We start from the raw sequence: 25,468 nt of genomic DNA, 5'->3' as shown, positions 1-25,468 counted from the left end.
GCATATCATCTTATACCACTTATTACTCCATTCTCTTCCTGTGGATGATTCTTCTAATTATTTTAATAGTGAATATAATTTTTGAGAGTTTCAAATAACATTTTCCCATATATTGATAGAAACAATTTGATCTTATTGAAGCCTTTAGAGAAGAAAGTTTAAATAAAAAAATTTCCTCCCTTTTCCCTCTCTTTTTTATTTACCTTTTCATGTTTCTCTTGATTTTTATGTTTGGATATCAAACTTTACACTTAGTTCTGGTCTTTTCTTTACAAATACTTGGAAATCTTCTCTTTTGTTGAATTCCCATACTGTCTCCTGGAAGTTTATAGTCAGTTTTGTTGGGTAAGTGATCCTTGGTTGAAGAACCCATTCTCTTGCTTTTCTGAATATCATATTCCAAGCCTTGCGGTCCTTTAGTGTGGAAGCTGCCAGATCTTGTGTAATCCTGATTGGTGCTCCTTGATATCTGAATTGTCTCCTTTTTGGCTTCTTGTAAAATTTTTCCTTAGCTTAGAAGCTCTTGAATTTGGCAGTTACATTCCTGGGGGTTGTCTTTTGAGAATTTAGTGTAGAGGATATTCTTTGAACTCTTTCAATGTCTTTTTTTCCCCTTGTTCAAGAATATCAGGGCAGTTTTCTTGGATAATTTCTTTTAGTATGATGTCAAGATTTCTGTTTATTTCTGTTTTTTTTCAGGTAGACAAATGATTCTCAAATTGTCTTTTAGTGATCTGTTTTCCTGATCTGTCATCTTGTCAGTGAGATGTTTTAGGTTTTCTTGTATTTTGTCAGCCTTTTGACTTTGTTTTATTAATTCTTGCTGTTTTGCAAGATCATTGGCTTCCAATTGACCAATTCCAGTCTTTAAGGACTGGTTTTCCACCATATATATATATTTTTTAATTTTACTTTTCGGTTTGGTCTATCCTGCTTTTCATGGCTTACAGCTATTTCTCCAATTGGACATTCTTGTTCTTTAAACTGTTATTTTCTTTTTGAAGTAATTCACACTTTTCTTGCCAGAAGGCTTCCATTTTTTGATAAGCTCTGATTTAAAGTCTTCAAGAGTTTGTGGCCAATTTCCATTTTTCTGGAAGGTTTTGGTGCATTTATTTGTATGTTCTCTTCTGCTATTTCCTCTGTAGTCTGGATTTTTCCTTCATAAAAATTATCCAGGGCCAACACCTTCTTCTTGTTTTTCTTGGTGTTTGGAAGTTGTTGTTTCTTGGCACTGTTTACCATCACTATGGTGGTTTTCCCTCCCTTTTTAGTCAGAAATCTGAGTGAGGAGAGCAGGCTTTCTACATATGGAGCTAGGATTTTGCCTGAGGCAACCTTTTGAGTCTCTACAGTTCTATTGTTTGCTGCCCTTCTCTGTGCTATCTCCCTGCAGGTGCCCAAGGTCTGCACTCTTCAGCCTGCTGGAATTTCAGGTCTAGCTGCTCTTAGGGGTAGGTTTTTGGTGGTCTTAGACAGCTGCCAAGGACCTAGAAGTGCCCTTCACTTTCTCTAGATGTGTCTCACTCACTCACTGATTCTAGAGGCTGCTGGCTCTGGCTCTGGCTCTGTAGGTGGGGTGTTGGAGGGTAGATTAACTCATGTTTTGGTATAAGCTTTTTCACCCCCTTATAGTGTGTAGATACCCAAATCCCATATACCTTCAATGCTGTGCCCTACTGTAGAGTCCCTTTGTTCATATGAATTTGGTTGGGTTTTTTTTTTGGCCTTTTGAGGTAGTGGTAAGGAGAGGAAGAGTCCTACATCTAGACTGCCACCATGTTTACCTGGAAGAAATTGAGAATGCCCCTCTTTGGAGGGCCAGGGCATGTGATTTTCCATTATCAAATAAAGAACCAGGAAGGAATTGGGAGAATGATGAATTACCTTCTCATTGGCTATTCACCAATTAGAGATGTCTTGGGATGTGTAGGGGAAGGCTCAATAATAAGCTTCCAAAATTGCATTTAATGATCCACAAGATGTGATTTCTTGGTCTTTGATCACTAAGAAAGATCACTGACCAATTAATTTATTAATTATTATTAGCCTGATCAATAAATTGATTTTCTTACCTGGAACCCAATCTCTTGGAATTTTTAATTGTCCCACATGACTTTCTTGCTTTCCCCTTTTGTATAGGAAAAGTCTCATTTCCAGCATGTGTTAGGTTTGCTTTCTCACTTTTTGATGGCTCCATGATGATGATTGGTAGAGAAACAGGGAATTAGCTGTTATCCTTGCTTTCATATCTCTGTTTTGGTATCTTAAATTATTACAATTAGTAGATATGACAATGAAAGGACAAAGACATGGTGGGAAAAGCATTTGACATATTCAATATCTAACGTGAGATCTGTTTGCTCTTTGTGGTCTTGGTTAGACTTCTGAGAAACTGGGCAGGTGGTAATAGGCTGATACAAAGAACAGAGGAGCAAAAGTTTATTGTTGGCCTGAATGTTCCTTTTCTTTTTTTTTTTAAAGCCCCTACCTTCCATCTTAGAAACAATACTGTATGTTGCCCTGTCACTTTTAATTACAACATTGAAAGAATTTATTAGAACTAGGTGTTTTTGTGGGCAAATTCATTTGTGAGGGGGAACACAGAGAATCATCAGATCATCTGTTTAGCATGACAAGAAAGGAAGTGACCTGTCCTGCAATGAATCCAGTGCATGACCAAACAGGGTTTGAGGGAGAGGGGATTGAGGACCTAGAGAGTAGTGGGAGGAGGTGGGGCTGTCATACTGTGGAGTGGTATGCGTTGGAAAAGAACCATAAGACAAAGCATAAGGACAGTGATGACTGTGAAGATGAAATTCACTAGACCCCAGGAATGTTGGCACCTTGGGATAGAGTCCCAGTTTTCCTATATAATGTACAGATCTGTAATTCACGATGACTTTTTCCTTCTTTACACTTGTTTATTAAGTACTTCATAGGAAGCCCTCAATGACTTCATATTCACTAGGGCCATCATTTAGACTTTCTGCTTAAACATTTTAAGAAAAGTATCATGAAGAGAGAAATTAATAAAAGTGTGGAACAATTAGAGATCATATATGAACATATATGAACATAGGTTACATTTAATTTAAATAAATACAAAAGGAATTTTCAAATTCATCTCATTCTATACTGAGGTTATTATTGCAGAGGCAATGTAACTTTTGAGTCCTTTGCATTACAAAACCAAAGCAAAACAAATAAGAAAAGTAGCAGTAACAATTGACTTTCCCTGAAGTGAGGGTCTCAAGATGCTGCAAGAGCATTTTAGATTTAGCCACTGATGATTCATTTGCTTACAAAGATTTTTGGGTGCTTTCTCTGTCTCTCTGTTTTAGTTGGAGGGTTATCAAAACTGATATCAAGGGACAGACAGACTGAGGCAGAGAAATAGAAGGAAAGAGAGGGAGTGATGGAAGGACACAGGGGCAGAGAGAGATGGAGAGAGATAAAAGGAGAGAGGGAGGGAAGGAGGAAGAGGAGGGAGGGAGAGATATGGAGAGACACTGAAGGGGAGGGAGGGAGGGAGACAGGGGGGACTTTTTTAATTTAAAAGTTAACAGAAGGGATACTTTCTTCTTCTTTTTTTTTTTAACCCTTACCTTCCATCTTGGAGTCAATACCATGTATTGGCTCCAAGGCAGAAGAGTGGTAAAGGCTAGGCAATGGGGGTCAAGTGACTTGCCCAGGGTCACACAGCTGGGAAGTGTCTGAGGCCAGATTTGAACCTAGGACCTCCCATCTCTAGGCCTGGCTCTCAATCCACTGAGCTACACAGCTCTGCCCCCAATACTTTCTACTATAGTACATACAAACAAAGCAAGGCAGTTTTCAAAATAATGGGTGGGTCTTATATATTTAAAAAGTTGATATGAAATTGAAATTCATAGTTTCCAATACAACCCTCTTTTTGTGATATGCAGTGTAAAGAAATGATGATTTCTTGGTGTTTATGTTCAAAATAATTTTTTAAAAAGAGCAATGGATTTGGATCCTGACCATATGAGCCATAGTTCACATTTTACTAATTACTGCATGACCTTGAATGATTCCTTTTATCTCTGGAGATTGTTTCCACATCTGTGCAAGAGAATTCTTCCAATTCTTCCAATAAGAGAATTGGACTGGGTGATCTATATATTAGTCTGTGGTCCTTGGTAACGTGGCAGTAAACACAGTAAGAATCTTGGCTTCCTCTTAAATCCAATGATTTTTCCTCCTTTTCTATTCAGAGCCTTCCTCCTACTACAGAAGAGAAGAAGGTACCTCCAGGAGCAAAGAAACTGCCAGGACCTGCAGTTAACCTATCAGAGATCCAGAATGTAAAAAGTGAACTGAAATATGTCCCCAAAACTGAGCAGTAGTCAAAAAGAGAAAGGTGGGTATTTTCTCAATTTCCAAAAATTTTATAAAATATTAAAAAAAACACCAACCCTAAGCAGATAATACCTAGAATTCAGGACTTTTTTGGGGGGTTGGGGTGGGGGTGGGAGTTGGGGAAGGACAAGTAACTTCTGTCAGCTATTGGCATGATGGATCCCAGTTACCCTTTTTTTAAAACTCATTTCATATAGAGCAAAGATATTCAGGTGTACAAATATAAATATTAAGTTAGAGATTGGCTACATTTTCCTTTCATCTAAAAAAAAAACATGTTTTATTGAAGCCTTTTATCTTTACATAGTCATTTCCAAACCCATCCCTTTAGACTGAATCTTCTCTTATGACAAAGAAAAACAACCAAAATCACCTTCTACAGAAATCTTGTCTGGCAATATATGTAATATTCTGTCCTAGTAACTCTACTGTCAAGGATATCCATGATCACTGCTACTATTCAACACTGGTGTTAGAAATTCTAACTACAGAAATAAGACAAGGAAATGGATGGAAAAAATTTCTCCGCTATAAGAGAGGAGATGTGTTTTATTTCTTTTCATAGAGACCTTCACTGGTTTTTCCATTACTTAGGATTCAACTTCCTATTATTAATCTTTTCATTTATGTTGTTGAGGTTATTTTTTTTTCTCTTGGAGCTGTCTTCCTTCGTTACACAGATTAAAAAGGTAATAAAAAAGCAGTCTAGCAAAGCCATCCCATTTACCAGGTCTGACAGTATATGCAAAAATTTGTACCCATACCTCTTAAAATCTTCAATAAATGTAGAGAAGTAAATTTTCTCAACTTTTTGGATCCGTGTTTATTCATTATAATTACATAGCATTCAATTTTGTTTTAATGTGCTTTCTATTTACATTGCTTTGGTTATGTATATTGTCTTTCTGGTTCTGCTTATATTTTCTTTCTATTATTTCATATAAATGTTCCTGTCTTTCATATCAAGTGAAAATATTTTATTATATTCATAAGCTGTAATATTTTAGGATATTTTCATTATATTAAGCATATTTTCAGTATGATTTTTCATATTTTCTTACACAATGGGGGCCTATTTTTAAATTTTTTTGCTCCCACAAATAAGTACAACTATGAATATAACTTGCTCTAGTCACTTTTCTTGTGTAATTTCAACTGAAATACAGGAGAGTCAGACCATTTCAAAGCTCCATCAACAGTCATGTCCTATGTTCCCACAGGCTCTCCAACACTGACTGTTCCCATTTATTTTTCATCTGTGCTAGTGGTGCATGGTATAAGATGAAATGTTAGAGTTGCTTTAATTTACATTTTTTTATTAATGATTTTGAATGTGTTTTCCTGGATTCAGTTATAGTTTGAAATTCTATGTTTGTTTGGCTACCTTTTTCAAAAACATGACATAATGGTGAGTTTTGAAAGCTTTCACTCTTCTGGTCATGATGATCCAATTTTGGAAAGAGACAGACAGAAAGAGAGAGAGAGAGAGAGCGAGAAGAGAGAGAGAGAGAGAGAGAGAGAGAGAGAGAGAGAGCGAGAAAGAGAGAGAGAGAGAGAGAGAGAGAGAGAGAGAGCGAGAGCGAGAGAGAGAGAGAGAGAGAGAGAGAGAGCGAGAGAGAGAGAGAGCGAGAGAGAGAGAGAGAGCGAGAGAGAGAGAGAGAGAGAGAGAGAGAGAGAGAGAGAGAGAGAGAGAATAAGAGAATGCATAGGAAAAATCTTAAAAAGATTCTGACTTTTCCCCCTTTTATATTGGGAATCCAGGGAATAACAATCTCTTGCTTCAGTTTTTCTACCTGGAATCTAGGAAGTTGCATAATAACTGGAATGAGATGATTGGGGCTTTGTTTAAACTTAAAAGTTGAGGACAACACTTTGACCCCTTTAGCAATGTAGACATAATTGAATTTAGCAACTATTTAGCAAGAATAACTAGACAAAATAGGAATTTATTACATAGAAGGTATGCTTTCTATCCTTGCAGATTCCCCACTTCAGATGAGCTTCTCTCTACCCTTGGTCCCTCCTATTCCCAGTTTCCAGCAGCAGTATCTCCTGGTGTCCCGAGATCTCTGCTTTTCTATTAGAAGACAGGGTCTTCCCTAGACATTGAATTGCAGGAAATTTCCCTTATCTCAGACTGAGGGAGCATTCCATACTGCTGGCCTTATGTACTTTTTATAAATCTTGTCCTAGAAGCAAAGATTTTGAATTAAGGCTATGTTGTAGCCTATGATGTAGCCTATCTCATAATTTGGAAGCAAAAACAGAGTGAGGAGCTGTAGCATGGCAGGGAAACAGAATGATAGATATTTACACTCAGGCCAATCCTCCAAAACCGCTATCCCTTGGCTGACTTAGCCAGAGCCATAGGATTCTAGAATTAGAGCCCAGTACCAGTTTATGGAGTCAGGATCCCCTCAGAGAACTTAGAACATGAACAGATGAAACACCAAGATCACAGACTGTGATTCTCTTTTCATTTTGGTTTCATTCTACACAACAGTAATCTCCTGCCTGGGGCTCCATCCAGTACTCCATCTGTGGATCAACCTCCCATGGACTTGAATGGGAATTCAGCCAGCAGGAGGAGTATTAGGCTCAAATCATTCTTCTTTTCCTCTGGACATGTGGGTTAAATTCTCCGTTTGTCTAAAATTTGCTACAAAACCATTTCTGACCCTGATGGCACGACTCCCTCGACTCCCTAAGTAGACTAAACTAATGAGAATCAGCCAGTTCACAATGAGAAAAAGCCGTACTGGGGAGCTTGTTCATCCAGTTAGAAAGAATCCATCCTCATACATGCATATGTCCATATCTATCTGTCTATCTATCTATCTATCTATCTATCTATCTATCTATCTATCTATCTATCTATCTATCTATCTGTCTGTCTGTCTGTCTGTCTGTCTGTCTGTCTGTCTGTCTGTCTGTCTGTCTGTCTACAAAAAGCAAGAAAGGAAGAATAGATTACAAATAGCCACTGTGTCTTCACCAAGATAGAGTATATCTGTTTAACTTTATTTCCTTTCTTTGACAGTTACTAAGCTCATAGATAAGATGAATTTTATAGATATAGTTTACCTAGATTTTTGCAACACATTTGATCAAGTTTTTCATGTTTTTGTTGTTTGGAAACAAGATAGAGAGAGATATGAGCTAGATAATGATCTAATTAGATAGATTTAGTAATAGTTGAATAGCCATATCTAAAATGGATTCATTAATTGTTTAATGTGACTTTGGAGGGAGGTATATAGTGCCAACAGGGATTTGTGCTATTTAACATTTGTATGAGTTATTTAGAGAAAGACAAAAGATGGCTTTCTTATTAAATCTGCACTTGGCATAGAACACTACACCAAATCTAACAATATGAAATTTAATGGAGATAGGACAGAAGGAAACAAGTATTTGTGAATTACCTACTATATACCAGGCATCTGTTAAGCTTTCAGCTGTGTTGCTAGTAGATTTCCCTTATTGAAGGTCTTCAAACAAAAGTTGGAAGATGGTCCACTTCTGTGGTGTATTGAAGTGGGGATTATTAGCCATGAATTGAGCCCAATAACCATGTCTCTTTCAAATCTGAAATTTAATGATTCTTTGAATTGTATTGGCAGAGAGGAAAAAGGATATTCAAGGAGTGTATATATGTGTCTATGAGTGAATATGGGACATATTTAATTTTTCTTCTGAATACTTTCTGTTTTTGGTCCATTTTCTTGCATTTTTTTCCTTTTTAAAATTCTTTGTAAAGTACAGAAAGAATCAGGAATACATGTGGCAAATTCAATTGATGATTGGGTGCCCAGTCTAAATGCAGGATGGAGGATTATATGGGAATACTGTGAGAGAAAGATATAAAATTAGGTTATGAAACTCAACGAGTTTCTAATTTCTTAACAGAATTCATAAAGCTCTACTTTCACAACTAAATTCCCAGGCAGCACACACTGAACTTGACTGTGGATTTCGTGGCTTCTATAGAACCAGAAAATGGAGGAAATGTTTCGTTGCTCCATCTGGACGCAACTTTTTTTTTTTCTCATAGTAACATCATTATGCACCAACATAGAAGGCCTTGACAATCAATCAAATATCAAGAATTTATTAAGTACTAATTGTGTTAGAGGCTAGGAATATAAAGACAAAGATTTGGGAGATTTTGGATTGTGCTTCTTAGAGAGGAAAAAAGAAAGCATGAAAAACTTTGGGAAATTTGTTCTGCAAGGATTCAGCTGTCTTTATTTTAACAGATTGTTTTCTTTCTGGATAAGATATATTTACAGACTAATAATTTAGAGGAATGTCATCTTTGAAGAAGACATGAGATATCCATTACTTCAAATCTTTAAGTATTGTACATCATTATCATTGCTGTCAAATTCAAGAGATGATTTTAATAGGGTTGACAGAAGGGCAGAGAGATGCATAAAATAAAGTGCTTGTAAAATGATCTGGTTTTACAAGGAATTTTAATACAGTCATTACTCTTCATCTTTAAAATTTTGTTATTTATTAATTTTTAACATTATTTTCTTTTTAAATTTTGAGTTACAAGTCCTCCTCCACTTCCCCCACACACTGAGAAGGCAAGCAAAATTATATCAATTAATTATACATGTGGAATCATGCAAAAGATATTTCCATATTAGCCATATCACAAAAAATGAGAAAATTATACTTCAGTTTCTATTTTGAATTCATCTGTTTTGCTAACTGTGCACAATGATTTACTGATTCTCACTTCAGTTTGCATCAGTTCATATAGGTCTTGCCATTTTTTTCTCAAATCACTACTTTCATCATTTTTTTACAACATAATAGTACTATATCACAACTATATGACATAACATTTTCAGCCATTCTCCAATGGATTCCAATTCCCTTCGATTTCCAATTCTTTGACACAAAAAAGAGATCCTATAAATGTTTTTGAACATATAGGCCCCTTTATTTTTCTTTAACCTTCTTGGGGTGCAAGTCTAGAAGAAGTATTTCTGAGTCAAAGAGTATACACAGTTTTATAGCCCTTTGGGCAAAGTTACAAATTATTTTCTAGAATGTTCAGATCAGTTTACAACCCCACCAAGAGTTTGATTATTAGTGCATCTCTTTTTCTTCATCCCTTCTAGCATTTGATATTTATGATATATGTGAGGTGGTACTTCAGAACCATTTTAATGTGCATTTCTCTAATCAATACTGATTTAAAACATTTTCATATATTCATATATAGCTTTGATGTCTTTTTCTGAAAAATGTCTGTTAATATCCTTTCACCATTTATCAATTAGAGAATGTTTCTTGTTTTTATAAATTTGACTCAGTTCCTTATATATTTAAAAAAATGAATCTTTTATCAGAGAAATTTGCTTTTAAAATGTTAAATTTTATTTATAATATATTTATTTTATATATATATAAATATAATTTATAAATAAAATGTTAAAATTTAAAAAAGACATTACTTTATCTGTCTAAGCTTTTTAGCAAAATGTAATTTCTCTGATTATCTCTTTTAAGTGTATTTTTACTTTTGCTTTTTCTGAAATCATAATTTACTACCCTCATCTTTTTTATTTCAGCTGAAGCATAGCAGATTTTTCTCCAACCCTTTATTTAAATCCTGTATATTTTTCTGCTTCAAGCATCTCATGTAAATAACACATTGTTGAATTCTGGTTTCTAATCTATTCTGCTATCTACTTCCATTTTATGGGTGAGCTCATCACTTTTACACTCACAGTTATAATTACAATTTATTTCCCTCTTTTATTTGCTTCTGTTTATCCTTATTTTGCTCTTTTTATCCTGTCTCTTATCAAAAATCTGTTTTGTTGAGGGCAGCTGGGTGGTTCAGTGGATTGAGAGTCAGACCTAGAGATGGGAGGTCCTAGGTTCAAATCTGACCTCAGAAACTTCCTAGCTGTGTGACCTTGGGCAAGTCACTTAACCCCCATTGCCTAGTCCTTAAAAATCTGTTTTGTTTCTGACCACTACCATCCTTAAGCAGCTCTCTTTTTTATTATACCCTTCTTTTCCCTTATCTGTTTCCCTATAAATAGATTTCTACACCTAACTGAGTATATGCATGTATAGTCTTCCTTCTTTGATAATGAGGTTCAAGCATTACTTGTTACCACCATCCCTATTTCCATTTAACCCTTCATTGTAACAGCTCTTCCTTATGGACTTCTTTTATGTGAGATAATTTCTCTCATTATAATTCTATCTTACCCTTCTTATAGGGCATCGCCCATTCTCATTTCTTCATTTTTTCTGAGATCATTCCAACATAATTGACTCATACACAAACCTGCTGACCATTTGACTTCATCTAAAGTGCTCTAATAATGATGTTCTTTGCAACTATAGTTATCATCTTTTCATATAGAAATGTCAATGGTTTAACTCATTTGAGTCTCTTATGATTTTATTTTCATGTTTGCATTCTTATGCTTCTCTTGAGTCTTGTGTTTGAATGTCAAATTTCCTATTCAACTCTAGTCTGTTTTATCAGGAATGCTTGAAATCTTCTATTTCATTAAATATCAATTTCATCTCTAAATCATTATACTTAATTTTGCTGGGTAGGTTATTGTTGGTTGTAATCTTAGCTCTGCTTTCCAGAATATCATATTACAAGCCCTCCATTCCTTTAATGTGGAAGCTGCTAGATCTTGAAAACATAGCCACAATATTTAAATTGTTCCTTCTTGTAGACTGTAATATTTTCTCTTTGACCTGGGAGCTCTGAAATTTGGCTATAACTTTCTGGGACTTTTCATTTGGTGATGTCTTGCAGGAGATAATTTGTGGATTCTCTCATTTTCCATTTTACCCTTGGGATCTCAAATAATGGGGGGATTTTCTTTGATAATTTCTTGAAATAAGATGTCTAGGCTCTTTTTTGATCATGATTTTCAGGTAGTCTGATAATTCTTAAATTATATCTCCTCAATATATTTTCCAGATTAGTTGTTTTTCCAATGAGGTATTTCACATTTTCTTCTTATTTTTTCATGCCTTTGACTTCGTTTTACTCTTTCTTGATGTCTTATGTAGTTGGCTTCCACTTGACAAATTTTAATTTTTAAAAAATTATTTTCTCCAGTAAGCTTTTGTATATCTTTTTCCATTTGCCCTATTCCGCTTTTTAAGAAATTCTTTTATTCATTTATTTTGTGCCTCTTTTCCCAAGTTTTTAATTTTCTTTTCATAATTTTCTTGCATCAATTTTATTTCTTTTCTTAATTCTTCTTCTACCACTCTGATATCTTTCATGAACTCTTAGAATTTTGGGGGCTTGGGTCCAATTAGCATTTTTCTTTGAAACATTGTGTGTAGCTGTTTTCACATTGCTCTCTTCTGTTGAACATATGTTTTGGTTTTCCCTGTCACGGTAGTAGATTTTTATGGCCAAATTCTTTTGTTGTTGTTGTTTGCACATTTTTCCAGCCTATTTTTTTTCACTTTGAACTTTATGTTAAATTTGGGCTTTACTAAATTTGGGGTGGGAAGATACTATCCTAAGCTGTAGGCTTTTTTATGCTGCCATTTTCAGAGCTGGTTCTGAAGATATGCAAGTTTTTGGTGTTTCCAAGATAGTGTGATCTGGGGATAGGTGTAATTCCTGCTATTTTGCTCCATATTCTGGTCTTTACCCAGGAAGGTCCTCTGCTACAAGTACTAGTACCCCTTTTGTCCCTGGATCTGTGACCATGTCTTCTGTTATCTTGCAGCCATAAGTTCTAGTACTCTTCTCTGTCTTGGAAGTGTGACTAGAGACCCTATTCCCTTGTGACCCATCACAAGCACTTCTCTTTGCTTTAGAACGATGACTTATGCCAAAGAGTAGCAGCTGCATTTGGTGCCAACAGAGGGTTCCCTTTTTGACCAGTTCAAACCCTTTACTGTTTCTGGACTGAGAGCTCATGAAGTTGCTGCTGCTGTCACTCTCAGGCTTCCTCTAAGACTTACCACTGATGCCTCTTCTACACTTTATACCAGCTCCCACCCCTGTGTCACAGACCTCTCCTATCAACCTCACAAGTTGTCTTAGGCTATAAAGATGTTTCATCGTGACCTCTTATTGGCTCTGTCATTCCCTAATTTGATTTGAGGAGTTGTTTCAAAGTTGTTTCAAGCATATTGTTGGGAAAGTTCAGCTAGGTTGTTGCTTGTACTCTGCTATCTTGGCTCCACCTCCCTAATGCATCTGTTACAAATGCCATTGGAAGCAACACACTTAGACAAATATCTTTCTGTTTAAAATGAATTTGCAAAATTTTTAAGTTTAGGCAATGTTCCATTTCCATATAAAATTTCAGCAATTTGGCTGTTATTAGATGATTCACTTCTTTTATGACAGAGCATTTCCTATGCACAGGTCTCTCTGAATGTGTGTGCTTATTTGCTCAGTTTTCTGTACAACTATAAAAAATCCCAGGCTGTTCTTTAATGCTATCCAGAGAGAAAAATTTTATAGTTCAAGAACTTTCTGTATCTGTTTTTATATTTCCTCTTGAATAGACTCCTCTTTTTTTTCATTAAGCCCTGAAGAGGTCCCTAGGTCACTTCACTATTAAGCACTTTGAGAATACTTTTTTTAAGGAAAAGAAAATTTAACCCATTGTATAAATCAAACTCATACAACAGAAGTAATAATAATAAACAGCTAGAATATATGTGGTATCTACTATGTGTTAGACACTGTGCTAAGTGCTTTACAATAATTATCTCTTTAGAATCTCATAACAAACCTGGGAAATTGGTGTTATTTTTATCCCCCTTTTTACAAATGAGGGAATTGAGGCAAACAGACAAACATACTCACCCAAGATCACACAGATTTTAAGTATCTGAGGCCAGATTTGAATTTAGGTCTTCTTTATTACAGGCCAGTGCTCTATCCATTGTGCCAACTAGCTTCTCATATGTAATCATAGAGATAACTTTGTAGTCCAAGAGACACTTCCCCCTTGCCACCCTTATGCATTAACTCCTTATCAGCTATCTCAATTTCTTTGTATTTTGTCGATAAGATTATTATCCTTTTACTAGCCAACCAGAGAATATAGTTCATGATAAAAAATTTGTAATATTAATAAAACAATAATGAAATATCAACAGAATATCCCAGATTCACACTAATATTTCTTGAACTAATTCTCCAGGTCCTCATTTTAACTTTATGTGAATTTCTATGCTTCAAATGTATTTTTGTCAACAAAATATTGTTAGATTCTCCTTTCTAATATATTCTGCTACCTATTCTCTTTCATGAGGGAATTAATCCCATTCATGTTTAGTTGTGATTGTTAGTTGTGAATTTATTTCCACTGTATCTTTATAGTTTTTTCACCCTTTGCCATCTTTATTTTTTTTAATTTTTAAATTAATTTTTAAAATTTTATTTAATTTGTTAATTTAGCACATTTTCCCAGGATTACAAATATCATATTCTTTCCCTCCTCTTTCCCCAAATTCCACTGGGTTTTACATGTGTCTTTGGTCAAGACCTATTTCTATATTATTGATGTTTGCACTAGGGTGATCATTTAGGGTTTATAAGGCCAATCATATCCCCATTAACCCATGTGATCAAGCAGTTGTTTTTCTTCTGTGTTTCTACTCCCTCAGATCTTCCTCTGAATGTGGACTCTCTCATTAGTCCCTTGGAATTGTCCTGGATCATTTCATTATGCTAGTAGACAAGTCCATTACATTCAATTGTACCACAGTGTATCAGTCTCTGTGTACAATGTTCTCCTGATTCTGCTCCTCTTGCTCTGCATCACTTCCTGGAGTTGTTTCCAGTTCCCATGGAATTCTTCCAGTTCATTATTTCTTTGAGCACAATAGTATTCCTTCACCAACAGATACCACAATTTGTTCAGCCATTCCCCAATTGAAGGGCAATCCCCCATTTTCCAATTTTTATGCTACCACAAAGAGCATAGCTATGAATATTTTTGTACATGTCTTCTTCCTTATTATCTCTTTGGGGTACAAACAGGGGAGTGTTATGCCTGGATCAAAGGGCTGAAAGACTTTAATGTCCTTTGGGCATAGTTCCAAAATGCCCTCCAGAATGGTTGGATCAATTCACAACTCCATCAGCAATGAATTAATGTCCCCACTTTGCCACATCCCCTCCAGCATTCATTACTTTCCTTTGCTGTCATATTAGTCAATCTGCTAGGTGTGAGGTGGTACCTCAGAATTGTTTTGATTTGCATTTCTCTGATTACAAGAGACTGAGAACATTTTTTCACATGTTTATTGATAGTTTTGATTTCTTTATCTGAAAATTGCCTATTCATTGCCATCTTTATTTTGTTTGTGACTTTTTCCTTTATAATTCTTCCTAATTGTTTATCTTTTCAGTTTCTCATGGGCTCTAGTAGATATGGACAATTTTTGCTTGTGGTTTCTTATGACATTTTGATTTTTTAAAAATTATTATATTCAGGGAGTTTGGTGAACATTTCTTTATATTTTTTCTAGGTCACTTGTCTTGAATAGCAGAAACTTCATTTTCTTCTATATTTTCAAACTTGATTTTGTTCTAAAATTTTTTATTTTCTAATGAGGTCATTAATTTCTATTTGGTCTAGTCTATCTTCAGACAATCTATTACTTGTATAAGATTTTTTACATTTGTTATTTAAAAAACAATTATCTATTTACTTTAAAGATTCATCAAAAAATTTGAGTTCTGAATTTCTTTCCTTCCTCCCATCCTTCACCCACCCATTGTGGAGGCAAAGAAATATCATATCAATTATACATGTGAAATCCTGTGAAACATATTTCCAAGTTAGCCATGTTTTAAAAAGGAACTCTAAGAGAAATAAAGTGAAAAAAATCATGCTTCAATCTGTTCTTTCTTTAGGAATGGATAACATTTTTCATCATAAGTCCTTCAGAATTGTTTTGGATCATTGAATTGATCAGAAGTTCATCATGACCTAATATTGCTGTTACCTATGTACACTATTCTTCTGGTTCTACTCACTTCACTTTGCATCAGTGCATATAAGTCTTCCCAGGTTTTTCTGAAAACATCCATATCACTTTTTCAGCACAATAGTATTCCACCACAATCATATAACACAACTTGTTTAATCATTCCCTAACTGGTGGGGATCTCCTCTGTTTCAAAATCTTTGCCACCAGCAAAAAGAGCATTTATAAATATTTTTGCACATACAAATCCTTTTCTTTTTCCTTCGATCTCTTTGGGATACAGAACAAGTAGTGATATTGCTGAGTCAAAGAATATGCATAGTTTTATAGCTCTTTGGCATTGTACCAAAGTACTCTCCAGAAGCATCCTGTATCATCTTTCCTTTCTAAGTTACTTACTGCTTTCCAATTCTTTCCTCCAAAAGCCATTGCAGTATTTATTTACACTTACAATGTTTAATTTTTGTTTTGTTTTGTTGTTTAACTTTTTTCTAGGTAGTAGTATTCCTGTAGTATTTGTGAGCCCAGTAATTTTTTTTCCTCAGTGAAGACTCCACAAAAAATAGTTTTGTGGAGTCATTTACTCCTAGTGTGATTGTCTCTTGATCTATAATATCTCTTGACAATGTTTGATGTCTTTTTTTTTTTAATTCTTGCCTCCAACTTTAGTCTCCTGATTTGTATCCCCCCCCCCCCTGCCATTGGTAGACTCAGCTCCCTCCTCTACTCTTGGATGAGGTACTCAGACCCTTTTTGGTCTTGACCTCAATTTTTGGGGCTGCTGACACTGATTTTCACTCTTCTGGAAGAGTCTGTTTTCAAGAATTACCAAGGTCTATTGTCCTTGGTTAGAGATTTGTTGTTAGCTATCTTCAGCCTGGGCATTTCTGTGTGAACTTTTATTATTCTTTTCCCTTCCCCTTTTCTTTTATGCTTCCCACTATTAATCTAAATTTGTGGTTAGGTTTTCCTTGTTGCTTCTTCCTGAGGCATTTGACTTGTTTTACTTTGTTTTGTTCTGTCCTAGTCTTGTTGAAAGAGCTTACTGTTGTTTCTCCTTGAATTTCTTCATTATTATTCCATCTGATGTCTTTTTAGATTGTTGTGGTATACATGTTAGAAAATGGCTAGGTTCTTCTACAACCTTTCACACCTCCATCTTAACTGGCAGTTTCTTGGCTGTATTTTTTTTTACTTTTAATACTTGACTGGAGCCTTTTCCCATCTGCAAAATGAGACCAAAAGATTGCCTAATACAGGCATAGGACCATATGGGAAATTATGCAAAAAGAGGTTTTCAGGGATGGTGTCAGTTTTGTAACTTGTAACAAAAATTTTAAATGCTTATTTTTCCTTAAATGTGGAGTAGGGCAAATGGCAATGGAAAAAAAACAACACAGTGATAACTTTACCCCATTATGTAAAGGCTCTTCATTGTGAAGCTTTACTGCTCAATCAACAACTGGCTAACAGAAATACTCTGAAGTTGATATGGGGAGCAAGTGTTGTTTTAAAACCCACCATAAGTTACATCTTAGAATGATGGAAGCAAAGGGAAACAGAGATATTCTGGTCCTACCTTCTCTTTTTATACAGTAGAAAACTGTGGCCCAGAGGAAGCAATGAGCTGCTTAAGGGTGCTATTCTATTTCCTAATCCTGTTGTCTTCCCAGTTCATTATTTCAATGGTATTTTGGCACTTTTTTGAATTATGGTGAGATTTACTATTCATTTGTGTTTCACAGGTCAAATGGTGGAGATCTGTGACACCAAAGGTAAAAGCCTAAGAGTCTACATAATTAGGAAGTTTTTTCTTCCCTCTCAGTTAGCATTCGAACATCTGTATAAATTGTAGTGAATTAATTTGACAGGTGATATGACATATCTTTCCTCTGACTTGCAATCAAGATAATTCATTTTGTGTCATCCTTTTCTTATCTCATAAGCTTTCCCTCCCCTCAATTAATAGTGGGGCTAACTATTTCACTTACACAGATCTAAACTCAGAAGCCATATCCTGGAAATTTCCACTTTAACTGTACTTGGCAATTTTTTGAAACCAACTTTAAAATATGTTGTGTCTTGATCTGATTCTAGGAACTGCGTCTTCTCTTTTTGAATAGAATATCTTCATGCTGGAATATGCTGTCGTCTCATTGAGGATACTTTTTCTCTGGCTTTAGAATGTTCTCTTTTATTCCTGCCACTTACTGGGTCAGGGTTTCAATGGATTCATCAGGACTAATTGCTTTAAGATTTCATGCATTTTTTTCTTTCTGGAAGAAGCTTTGTTCTAGAAACTACTGAAGCTAGTACAGAAATTAAAAAAGAAGAAAGAAAATAAGGAAAAATCCTTCAGACTCAATAAGAAAAGGTTTCAAGTTAGTCATGGGAAGGGGCAAGAATTCATTTGCTGTATTTCCCTTTTGACCAATAAACCAGAGCAAATAGTATTGTATTAGAAGTCATATTTGTAAGATCTCATGTTTGATTTACTAGCAAGAAACCTGGAATGGCAGTAGAGCATTTTGCAAGTAGGCATGAAAGTACAGAACAAAAGGGCCTATCAGCAATTCTGATGGAACACAAAGATGAGTAAGCCTTATCATATATACTGAACCTTTTTAGGTACCGATTTTGAATGTGATGCTATGGAAATAAATATCCAAGAGGAAGATTGTTATGTAAAAATATGAAAGCACAGAAGAATTTTATATAATTTTTTATGTGCCCTCCTCAAAAGTCCAAAGTCCTTTTCAAAGTCCAATTACAATTGATAGTCATGTCCACATTCATTCCAATGGGCTTGGGTATTTAGAGGATTGCCTCACCTGAGATCATTCCCCATGGTTTCAATTGCACCTGATGGGTTTATGTTGGGTTAGAGTTTTGATTTATTGAAAGCTTTCCTTCCCTTTTAAGATGTTTGATATGATTCTATGAGAAAATGATCCAGTTGGTTTTGATTATGGGAATGTTATTAGTTTTTTTAATTGAAACATTTTATTTAATTAATTTAGAATATTTTCCCGTGTTTCCATGATTCATGTTCTTTCCCTCCCCTTCTCTCATCCCCCTCCCATAGTCAACCAGCAATTCCAATGGTTTTTACATGTGTCATTGATCAAGACCTATTTCCATATTATTAATATTTGCATTAGGGTGATCGTTTACAGTCAACATCCCCAGTCTTATCCCCATTTACCCATGTGATCAAGCAGTTGTTTTTCTTCTGTGTTTCTGCTCCCACAGTTCTTCCTCTGGATGTGGATAGTGTTCTTTCTTGTAGATCCCTCCAGGTTGTTCAGGATCACTGCACTGCTGTTATAGAGAAGTCTATTACATTTGATTGTACCACAGTGAATCAGTCTCTGTGTATAATGTTCTGTTGGTTCTGCTCCCTTCACTCTGCATCACTTCCTGGAGGTTGTTCCAATTCACATGAAATTCCCCCAGTTCATTATTCCTTTGGACACAATAGTATTGGGAATGTTATTAGTATAGTCATATTATTCAACATTTATAGGAAGAGTAGTGATATAGTCATATTATTTAATGCTTGTTAGCAACCTTAGAAGATCTTATTGAAAAAGGAATTAGGCACACTTAAATGAAATGCTTTTATCAATCTGCAAATTATAAACATTCCTTGAGTACCCTACCAAGAATTATTCTTGCCTTTTTTTTTAACCAAGCCTCGAATATAATGACTTCCTCCCCCATAACAGCTTTTTGGTAAGTTATTTTTACCTTAAAAGTGCCAAAATGCAGTGAACAGTCCAATAAATATTAAAAAATTTAAAATTTCAGTGGGACCCAGAATCCATGAGTAATACATTCCAATATGTATCATGGATTCTGAAAATATGGAGAGGCAAATATCTGCTATCCCCATTTATGTGTGCCCATTCTCTGTTTTTGCCCTTGTACTTGGCTCTCTGTAGTCTTCTCCCTCAAAAGTAACCCTCCCCGAAAAGTGAAAATGAAAAAGTGACAGTGGGAAAGACCCCACTGTAGGCAGACCACTGCTTCAGGATGCCCTCCAGCACAGAGAAAGGAGACTTTTACCCTACTCCTCTCAGCTGCTGACCTCAGTCCTGGAGACCAGGTGTCTTTATACTATGTGCTAGTCCCCTCCCTCAAGCCCTTTTCCTGCTTTCTTCTTCCCCCTGGAATGATCACAACTAGCTGAAACTTCAGGTAAGGGAGGTCTACTGTCCAAATTCTAATCCTAATTTCAGATGTGTTCTCTCTATCTAGAGTAGCCTGGGTTTTGTAGGGATTTGCTCTTTTTTTTATATAACTCACCTTATATAGGAGGCCTTTTCTAGTCTCCCCAGCTAATGATTTTTCCTTTTAGATTACCTTCAGACTTCTCTCTCCTCCTTCTTTCTTCTCTCTCATCTCTCTCTTTCCCTTTCTCTTCTTCTATCTCTTCCACTCCCTACCTCTGACTTTGTCTTTCTTTCCTCCTCCTCCTCCTCCTCCTCCCTCCCCCTCCATCTCTCCCTCTGTCTTAATCTGCTTTTTTACTTTCCACTTCTCTCTTTTTATCTTTCTCTCTTTCTTTCCGGCCTCTGTCGCTCTATCTCTGTCTGGGTGTCTCTCTCTCCCCTCCTTCTCCTCTCACCCTTCTCTCCTGTTTTAATCTGTCTTTCTTACTTCCCACTTTTCTCTCTTTCCTCTCTTTTTATCTTTCTCTCTCTCTCTTTCTTTTCTGTCTCTATCTCTATCTCTGTCTGTCTCTCTTCCTCCTCCTTCTTCCTACTCCTTTCTTTCCCTCTGTTTCTTCCTGCTGTTTACATTTTACCCAGAAGACTGTTAGAGGGGCTATTTTCACCTTTCTCTGTATCTCCAGTGATAACAACATAAGGGTTTTAATAAATGATTTAGTGACTGACTAAATGTATATATGTATAAGAAAAATGCAGAGAAATAATGATCAGCAGGAGACAGACAGAGATGGAGGCACAGACAACAGACCACAAATAGCTTTCAGCCCACACATGCTCCTCATTTTTGTACAAACAAAAACATATTGAACCCAACACTGTATAAAACCTGGATTCACCAGACAGGTGAAGAATAGTCAAGGTCTTTGTTTCATCCCCCTGCCCCCTGCCCGATCCTCTTCTGCTTGGATCTGGTCTCTCCCTCTCTTTCACACTGAACACAGCCCACTCAAAGAGCCGAGTGGCTGAATCACACAGCATGTAATCAGGCAGGAAGCTGTTGCATCGTGACAGCACTGTTTGTCTTACCTTCCTCCACATTCTGTGGTCCGTGGGCAAGAGGAAGATTCATGAGGAGAAAATCTGGAGTCTGTAACTTAAAGTTCTCTACCTAAAAACCCAGTGATGAGCTGAACCCTTTCTTCAACACCACTGGCCAGGATGCCACGCACATTAGGTCACTTGTGAAACCATTATGCAAATAAGGTCAATGTTGCTGGATTGATCCTGAATGGGCCAATTAGCTCATCCAGAAGGAAAAAAAAACATTTATTGTGCGGCCAAAGACTGTTGTCCTGGATCCATGTGTTGCTGGTCCTAGAGAGTCCTGGATTTGAGAGTTTTGATGGCATGGACCAATTTATCATTACAACTGGAAAGAAAAAATTGGAATATGTCTCACTGACAAATGACCAGGGGCATTGATGTATAGAAAAGATAGCAGAATAGGCAGTATAGCTTTCTCTTTCAAAAGTCTTTTCTTGCAAAACAGCAGGCACTACTTACTTTAATGCTGAACAGGAAGTAAACTTAATTGACTGCTCCCACTTTTAGATGTGATGGAGATGGTGACTACCCTTTAAGTCCAGAAGGGCAAATTAATTCAAGAAATAATAAATTTATTAAATTTAAAATAGACCAACAAAATCTTCATTAATTCATACTTGATTAATTTGGTATTTGTGATGATTTAGGGAAGGATGAGAATGATTTTACCTGAACTGAACAAACATATTCTTGGAGGTGCAAATTAATAGTGTAAACAACAAAGAAAAGAACAGGACAGAACAGAGTAGAGCAGAAACAGAATGTTAGAAGTAGAGAGGGACCTTCCATCTCAATTGCCCTGACCCCTTCATTTTATACAAAAGGAAACTGAAACCAGAAGCAAAATTGACCTATCTAAAGTTGCCTGGTGAAATACTTTAAGCAAATTGTTTTCCAGATCTCTCCAAATGTTTTAGACATGTCCATTTAGTATATATAAATTTATATATAAGTTGGCTTCTAGCCAAAGCTTGAAGAATGAGGGAGCAGAATACTGCTGTATATGGGAGGGAGTCAAAACTCCCATTTGACGGTGAGAATACTGAGTGCTAATTCTTCATACCACATTAAGGGACTTACTGAGTTATTTCCAGTGACATTTTTTTTGTGAGAGACATTAGGATAGAGAAGCTGCAAACATGCTAATTACTCTTCATTCTTATTTATCCATTAAGGTTCCCTGAAGATACCAACTAAGGAACACAAGGTTGGCTTGAATTTGTTTTTAAATTCAAATTCACAAAGCATTAAGACCTGATCCATGCAAGGGATCCTGTTACACTGAAGATGTAAAGATTAAAAAAGCAACCATTAAAAATCATAAACCATTAAAAAAGTTAGCCATCAAGGAGCTTACATTATACTGGGGATTGGTGGGGAGGTGGGATGCTAGCCAAATACAGATAAGTAAAAATGAGGTAATTTTAGGAGGAAAAGCTTACTTTTAACTGTAGAAAATACTTAAGGAGGAAATAGTACTTGAGCTGAGTCTTGAAGGAAGCTAAGGTTTTTATAGTAAGAGGCAAAGGTGAGCTGCTAGAAGCTTTGGGCACGATGGACAGCTCTCTTCAGAGACACAGAGACAGAGGATGGTGTGTAGAATTCAGTGCATGAAGGGAAGAAATGTTAAATACCTTAAAGGCTGGTGGGAGACAAATTATGAAGGACTCTAAATGTTAGGAGTTTGGATTTGGTCCTGGGGCAGTAGGGGACCACCAAAGATTTTTGAGCAAGGGAGTGACATAATCAGACCTGAGATGTTTTAGTTTGGTAGCCATATTGAGGATGGATTAGAGAAGCCAGGCTGGAAATAGGGAGATTCTTTAGGAAGCTACAGAACTCAGGTAATAGGTGATGAAGGCTGAAACTAGGGTGGTACCTGTGTGAGTGAAGGTAAAGGGACAGATGCAAGAAATGGTGTGGTGGTAGACTCATCGAGACTGACAACTGATTGATTATGAAGTAAAGGGAAGAACTGAAGTTGATCTTGTCTTTTATTATTGCCATTTATTAATTTTCCAGACCTATCTGATTCTTCTTGTATCCAATTGGGGTTTTCTTGGCAAAGATTTTGCCATTTCTTTATCCATCTCATTTTATAGATAAGGAAACTGAGGTAGAATAAAATGACTTGCTTAGTATCACATAGATAGGAAGTGTCTGAGACCAGATTTAAACTCAGGAAGAGGAACCTTCTTCACTAGAGACCCATCACTATATTCACCATATAACTAGCTGCCTATTAATGTAATTTATTCTTATTTAATTTTAATTAAAATTATTTAATTTTAACACAATAAAACACTTCATTTTCTTTAAACTTATTTCAATTCTTCAGTGGATCTGTGACCTATGACAAGCTCTCTTTCCACTGCTACAATTCACAACCCTTATATGTTCAAACAGCCCGCGTATCTCTCCTGTTCATGCCTTTCCATAAATATCCCACAGAGTATCTACCTAAATCTCTCCAGGTCTTCTGATTCAATAGTCCATGGATACATGTCCATCTCTCACATTGTTTCCTTCTTACTCCTGTCACTGCTAACTGTCCAGCTCACTGCTTTTCTTTATCATACAAGCCCTTGAAATTTTGCATGCCATTTCTTTTTTTTTTATTGAAAAATTTTATTTAATTAATTTAGAATATTTTTCCATGGTTACATGATTCAAATTCTTTCCCTCCCCCCTTTGCTCCCCCACCCCATAGCCTATGCACAATTCCACTGGGTTTTACTTGTTGAATGCCATTTCTTTTTTTTTTTTAACTTTACCATCTGTTTTGGAGTCAATACTGTGTATCGGTAAGAGTGGTAAGGGCTAGGCAATGGGGGTTAAGTGACTTGCCCAGGGTCACACAGCTGGGAAGTGTCTGATGTCAGATTTGAACCTAGGACCGCCTGTCTCTAGGGCTGACTCTCAATCCCCTGAGCCACCTAGCTGCCCCTGCATGCCATTTCTGACAAATAAATTATTATTTCTTTTAATGTTGCAGTCAACATATCTACCATGAGTCCTCTCCTTGGGTCTTGTGAGAGATTTTTGTGAGAATGTGGTATTGTGTAGTTTACAACTCAATAACATCACTGGAGGACCATTGATGACTTTTAAAAAGAATAATAAAACAACATTGTTGTTGCAACAGTGAGTAGCCTAGTGTCTTTAAAGGCCATACATAACACTTTGTACTTCTCACATTCTGGCTCAGCTCATTGCCCATCTGAAACCCAAGGCAAATAAATTGTTTGACTCCATGGCTGGTCTGTCCAAATACACATTATAATCCAGGCAATCTGAATTATTCACTCACTCTTTTCCTGATGAGGATGACTAGTCCAGGCTCTTTTGAGTGCCTATGGATCATGTCTGAAGGTTTTATATTGTTCTGGGACTCAATACACTCAGAACACATTCTCTGCAAATGAGAGCACTGGCAGGGCATTGAAAGATAATTCTTCTTTTTTGATTTTGTAGAGATATGTCATGACAAAAATCCTCTAAGATACGGGGAAACACCTTTAAAATATGCTTTATGAACAACAAATATAAGTGCAGAGAAGCATGGAAAGATTTGAATAAACTGATGTAAACTAGATAAGCAGAGCCAAGAATGTAACTTGTGTAATGACTACACAATGTAAATGGAAAGGAGAGGAACTATAAAGTACTTAAAAATCCTGTCTTGACTCTTTTGGAATAGTCTTTGTTCTCCTTTGCCACTCTTAGGCTCTACCTTTACCATCATGACTCAGTAACCTCTCCTGGAATTCTCTTGCTTCTCATTTCTGCCTCCTGGCTTCCTTTGAGTCTTAGCTAATATTTAACCTTTATAAGAAACTTTTCTTTTTCTTTTTTGCAGTGATAATAGTATTAATTTACTTATTTTTATTTTCTATATTGTTCATTTTTGTAAGAGAATAATCATAGAAAACCAAAACCCAAATAAATTAAAGTGAGAAATAGTATGCTTTGATCTGCATCTGACTCCAACACTTCTTTCTCTAGAGATGGATAGCATTCTATGTCCTAAGTCCTTCAGAATTATCCTGGATCATTGTATTGCTGAGAGTAGCTAAGCCCATCATAGTTCATCATTCTATATCTATATCTACATCCATCTACATCCATCATCTATAATATTGCTGTTACTGTGTACAGCAAAGAAGGCTTTCTTGCCTTTCCTCTGCTGAGCCAATTTTCTCCAATTTATCTTGTATAAATCTTGTTTATATATAGTTATTTGCATTTGCTCATTAGATGTGTGGTTTTTGAGACCAGAGACTGTTTTTTACCTTTCTTTGTACTGTCAGAGCTTAAGCACATAGTAGGTGCCTAATGAATGCTAGTTTAATGGCCTTGAAAATAACTTGCAAAATTTTGGAAGCTGCTTGAAAGGATTCCTCCTCCTCCTCTTTCTCCTCTTCCAACCTTATCTCCTCTTCTTTCTCTTCCTTTTCCTTGGTGTTAATGGAGGCTGACATGTGTGGAAAATTGCATATTATGTTAGATTTCTTTTCTTGTATATATTGATTGGTTTTGCTGGTTTTTTCTCTTTTTCTCCTTTTTCTCATCAATAGAAAGTCTTTGTTATAGAGAATTGCTTTTTGGGAGGGAGGAAAAGGGAGGCAGGGAGAAATTTAGATGATGTAAAAATGAGGAATTTCAATGGAAATTTCTCTTAAGAAAATATATATGTATATGTATGCATGATGGTATAGCTATGTATATGAGGATATAAATAGCTTGTACTTTACAGGATCATTGTGAAGATCAAATGAAATAATATATGTAAAGTGCTTAAAAACCGTAAGCCCTTGTTATCATCTTCT

The 25,468-nt window shown here is 36.0% G+C and overlaps 1 protein-coding gene across 2 annotated transcripts in view; it reads left to right on the top strand.

The window, feature by feature from the left end:
- Window positions 1-25,468, top strand: part of SMPX (small muscle protein X-linked) — a 91,241-nt gene that overhangs the window by 45,902 nt on the left and 19,871 nt on the right. For both annotated transcript variants that reach the window (XM_007493426.3, XM_007493427.3), the window contains one exon: window positions 4,239-4,384. In XM_007493426.3, coding sequence (XP_007493488.1) covers window positions 4,239-4,370 — 132 coding nt within the window. In that variant the 3' untranslated portion in view covers window positions 4,371-4,384. The remainder of the gene's footprint in view (window positions 1-4,238; window positions 4,385-25,468) is intronic.

The sequence above is a fragment of the Monodelphis domestica genome, chromosome 4 (assembly GCF_027887165.1).
Source record: "Monodelphis domestica isolate mMonDom1 chromosome 4, mMonDom1.pri, whole genome shotgun sequence".
In the NCBI taxonomy this organism is placed as follows: Eukaryota; Metazoa; Chordata; class Mammalia; order Didelphimorphia; family Didelphidae; genus Monodelphis; species Monodelphis domestica.
Note: the sequence above shows the minus strand (reverse complement) of the source record. Positions and strands in the feature narration are given on the sequence as shown.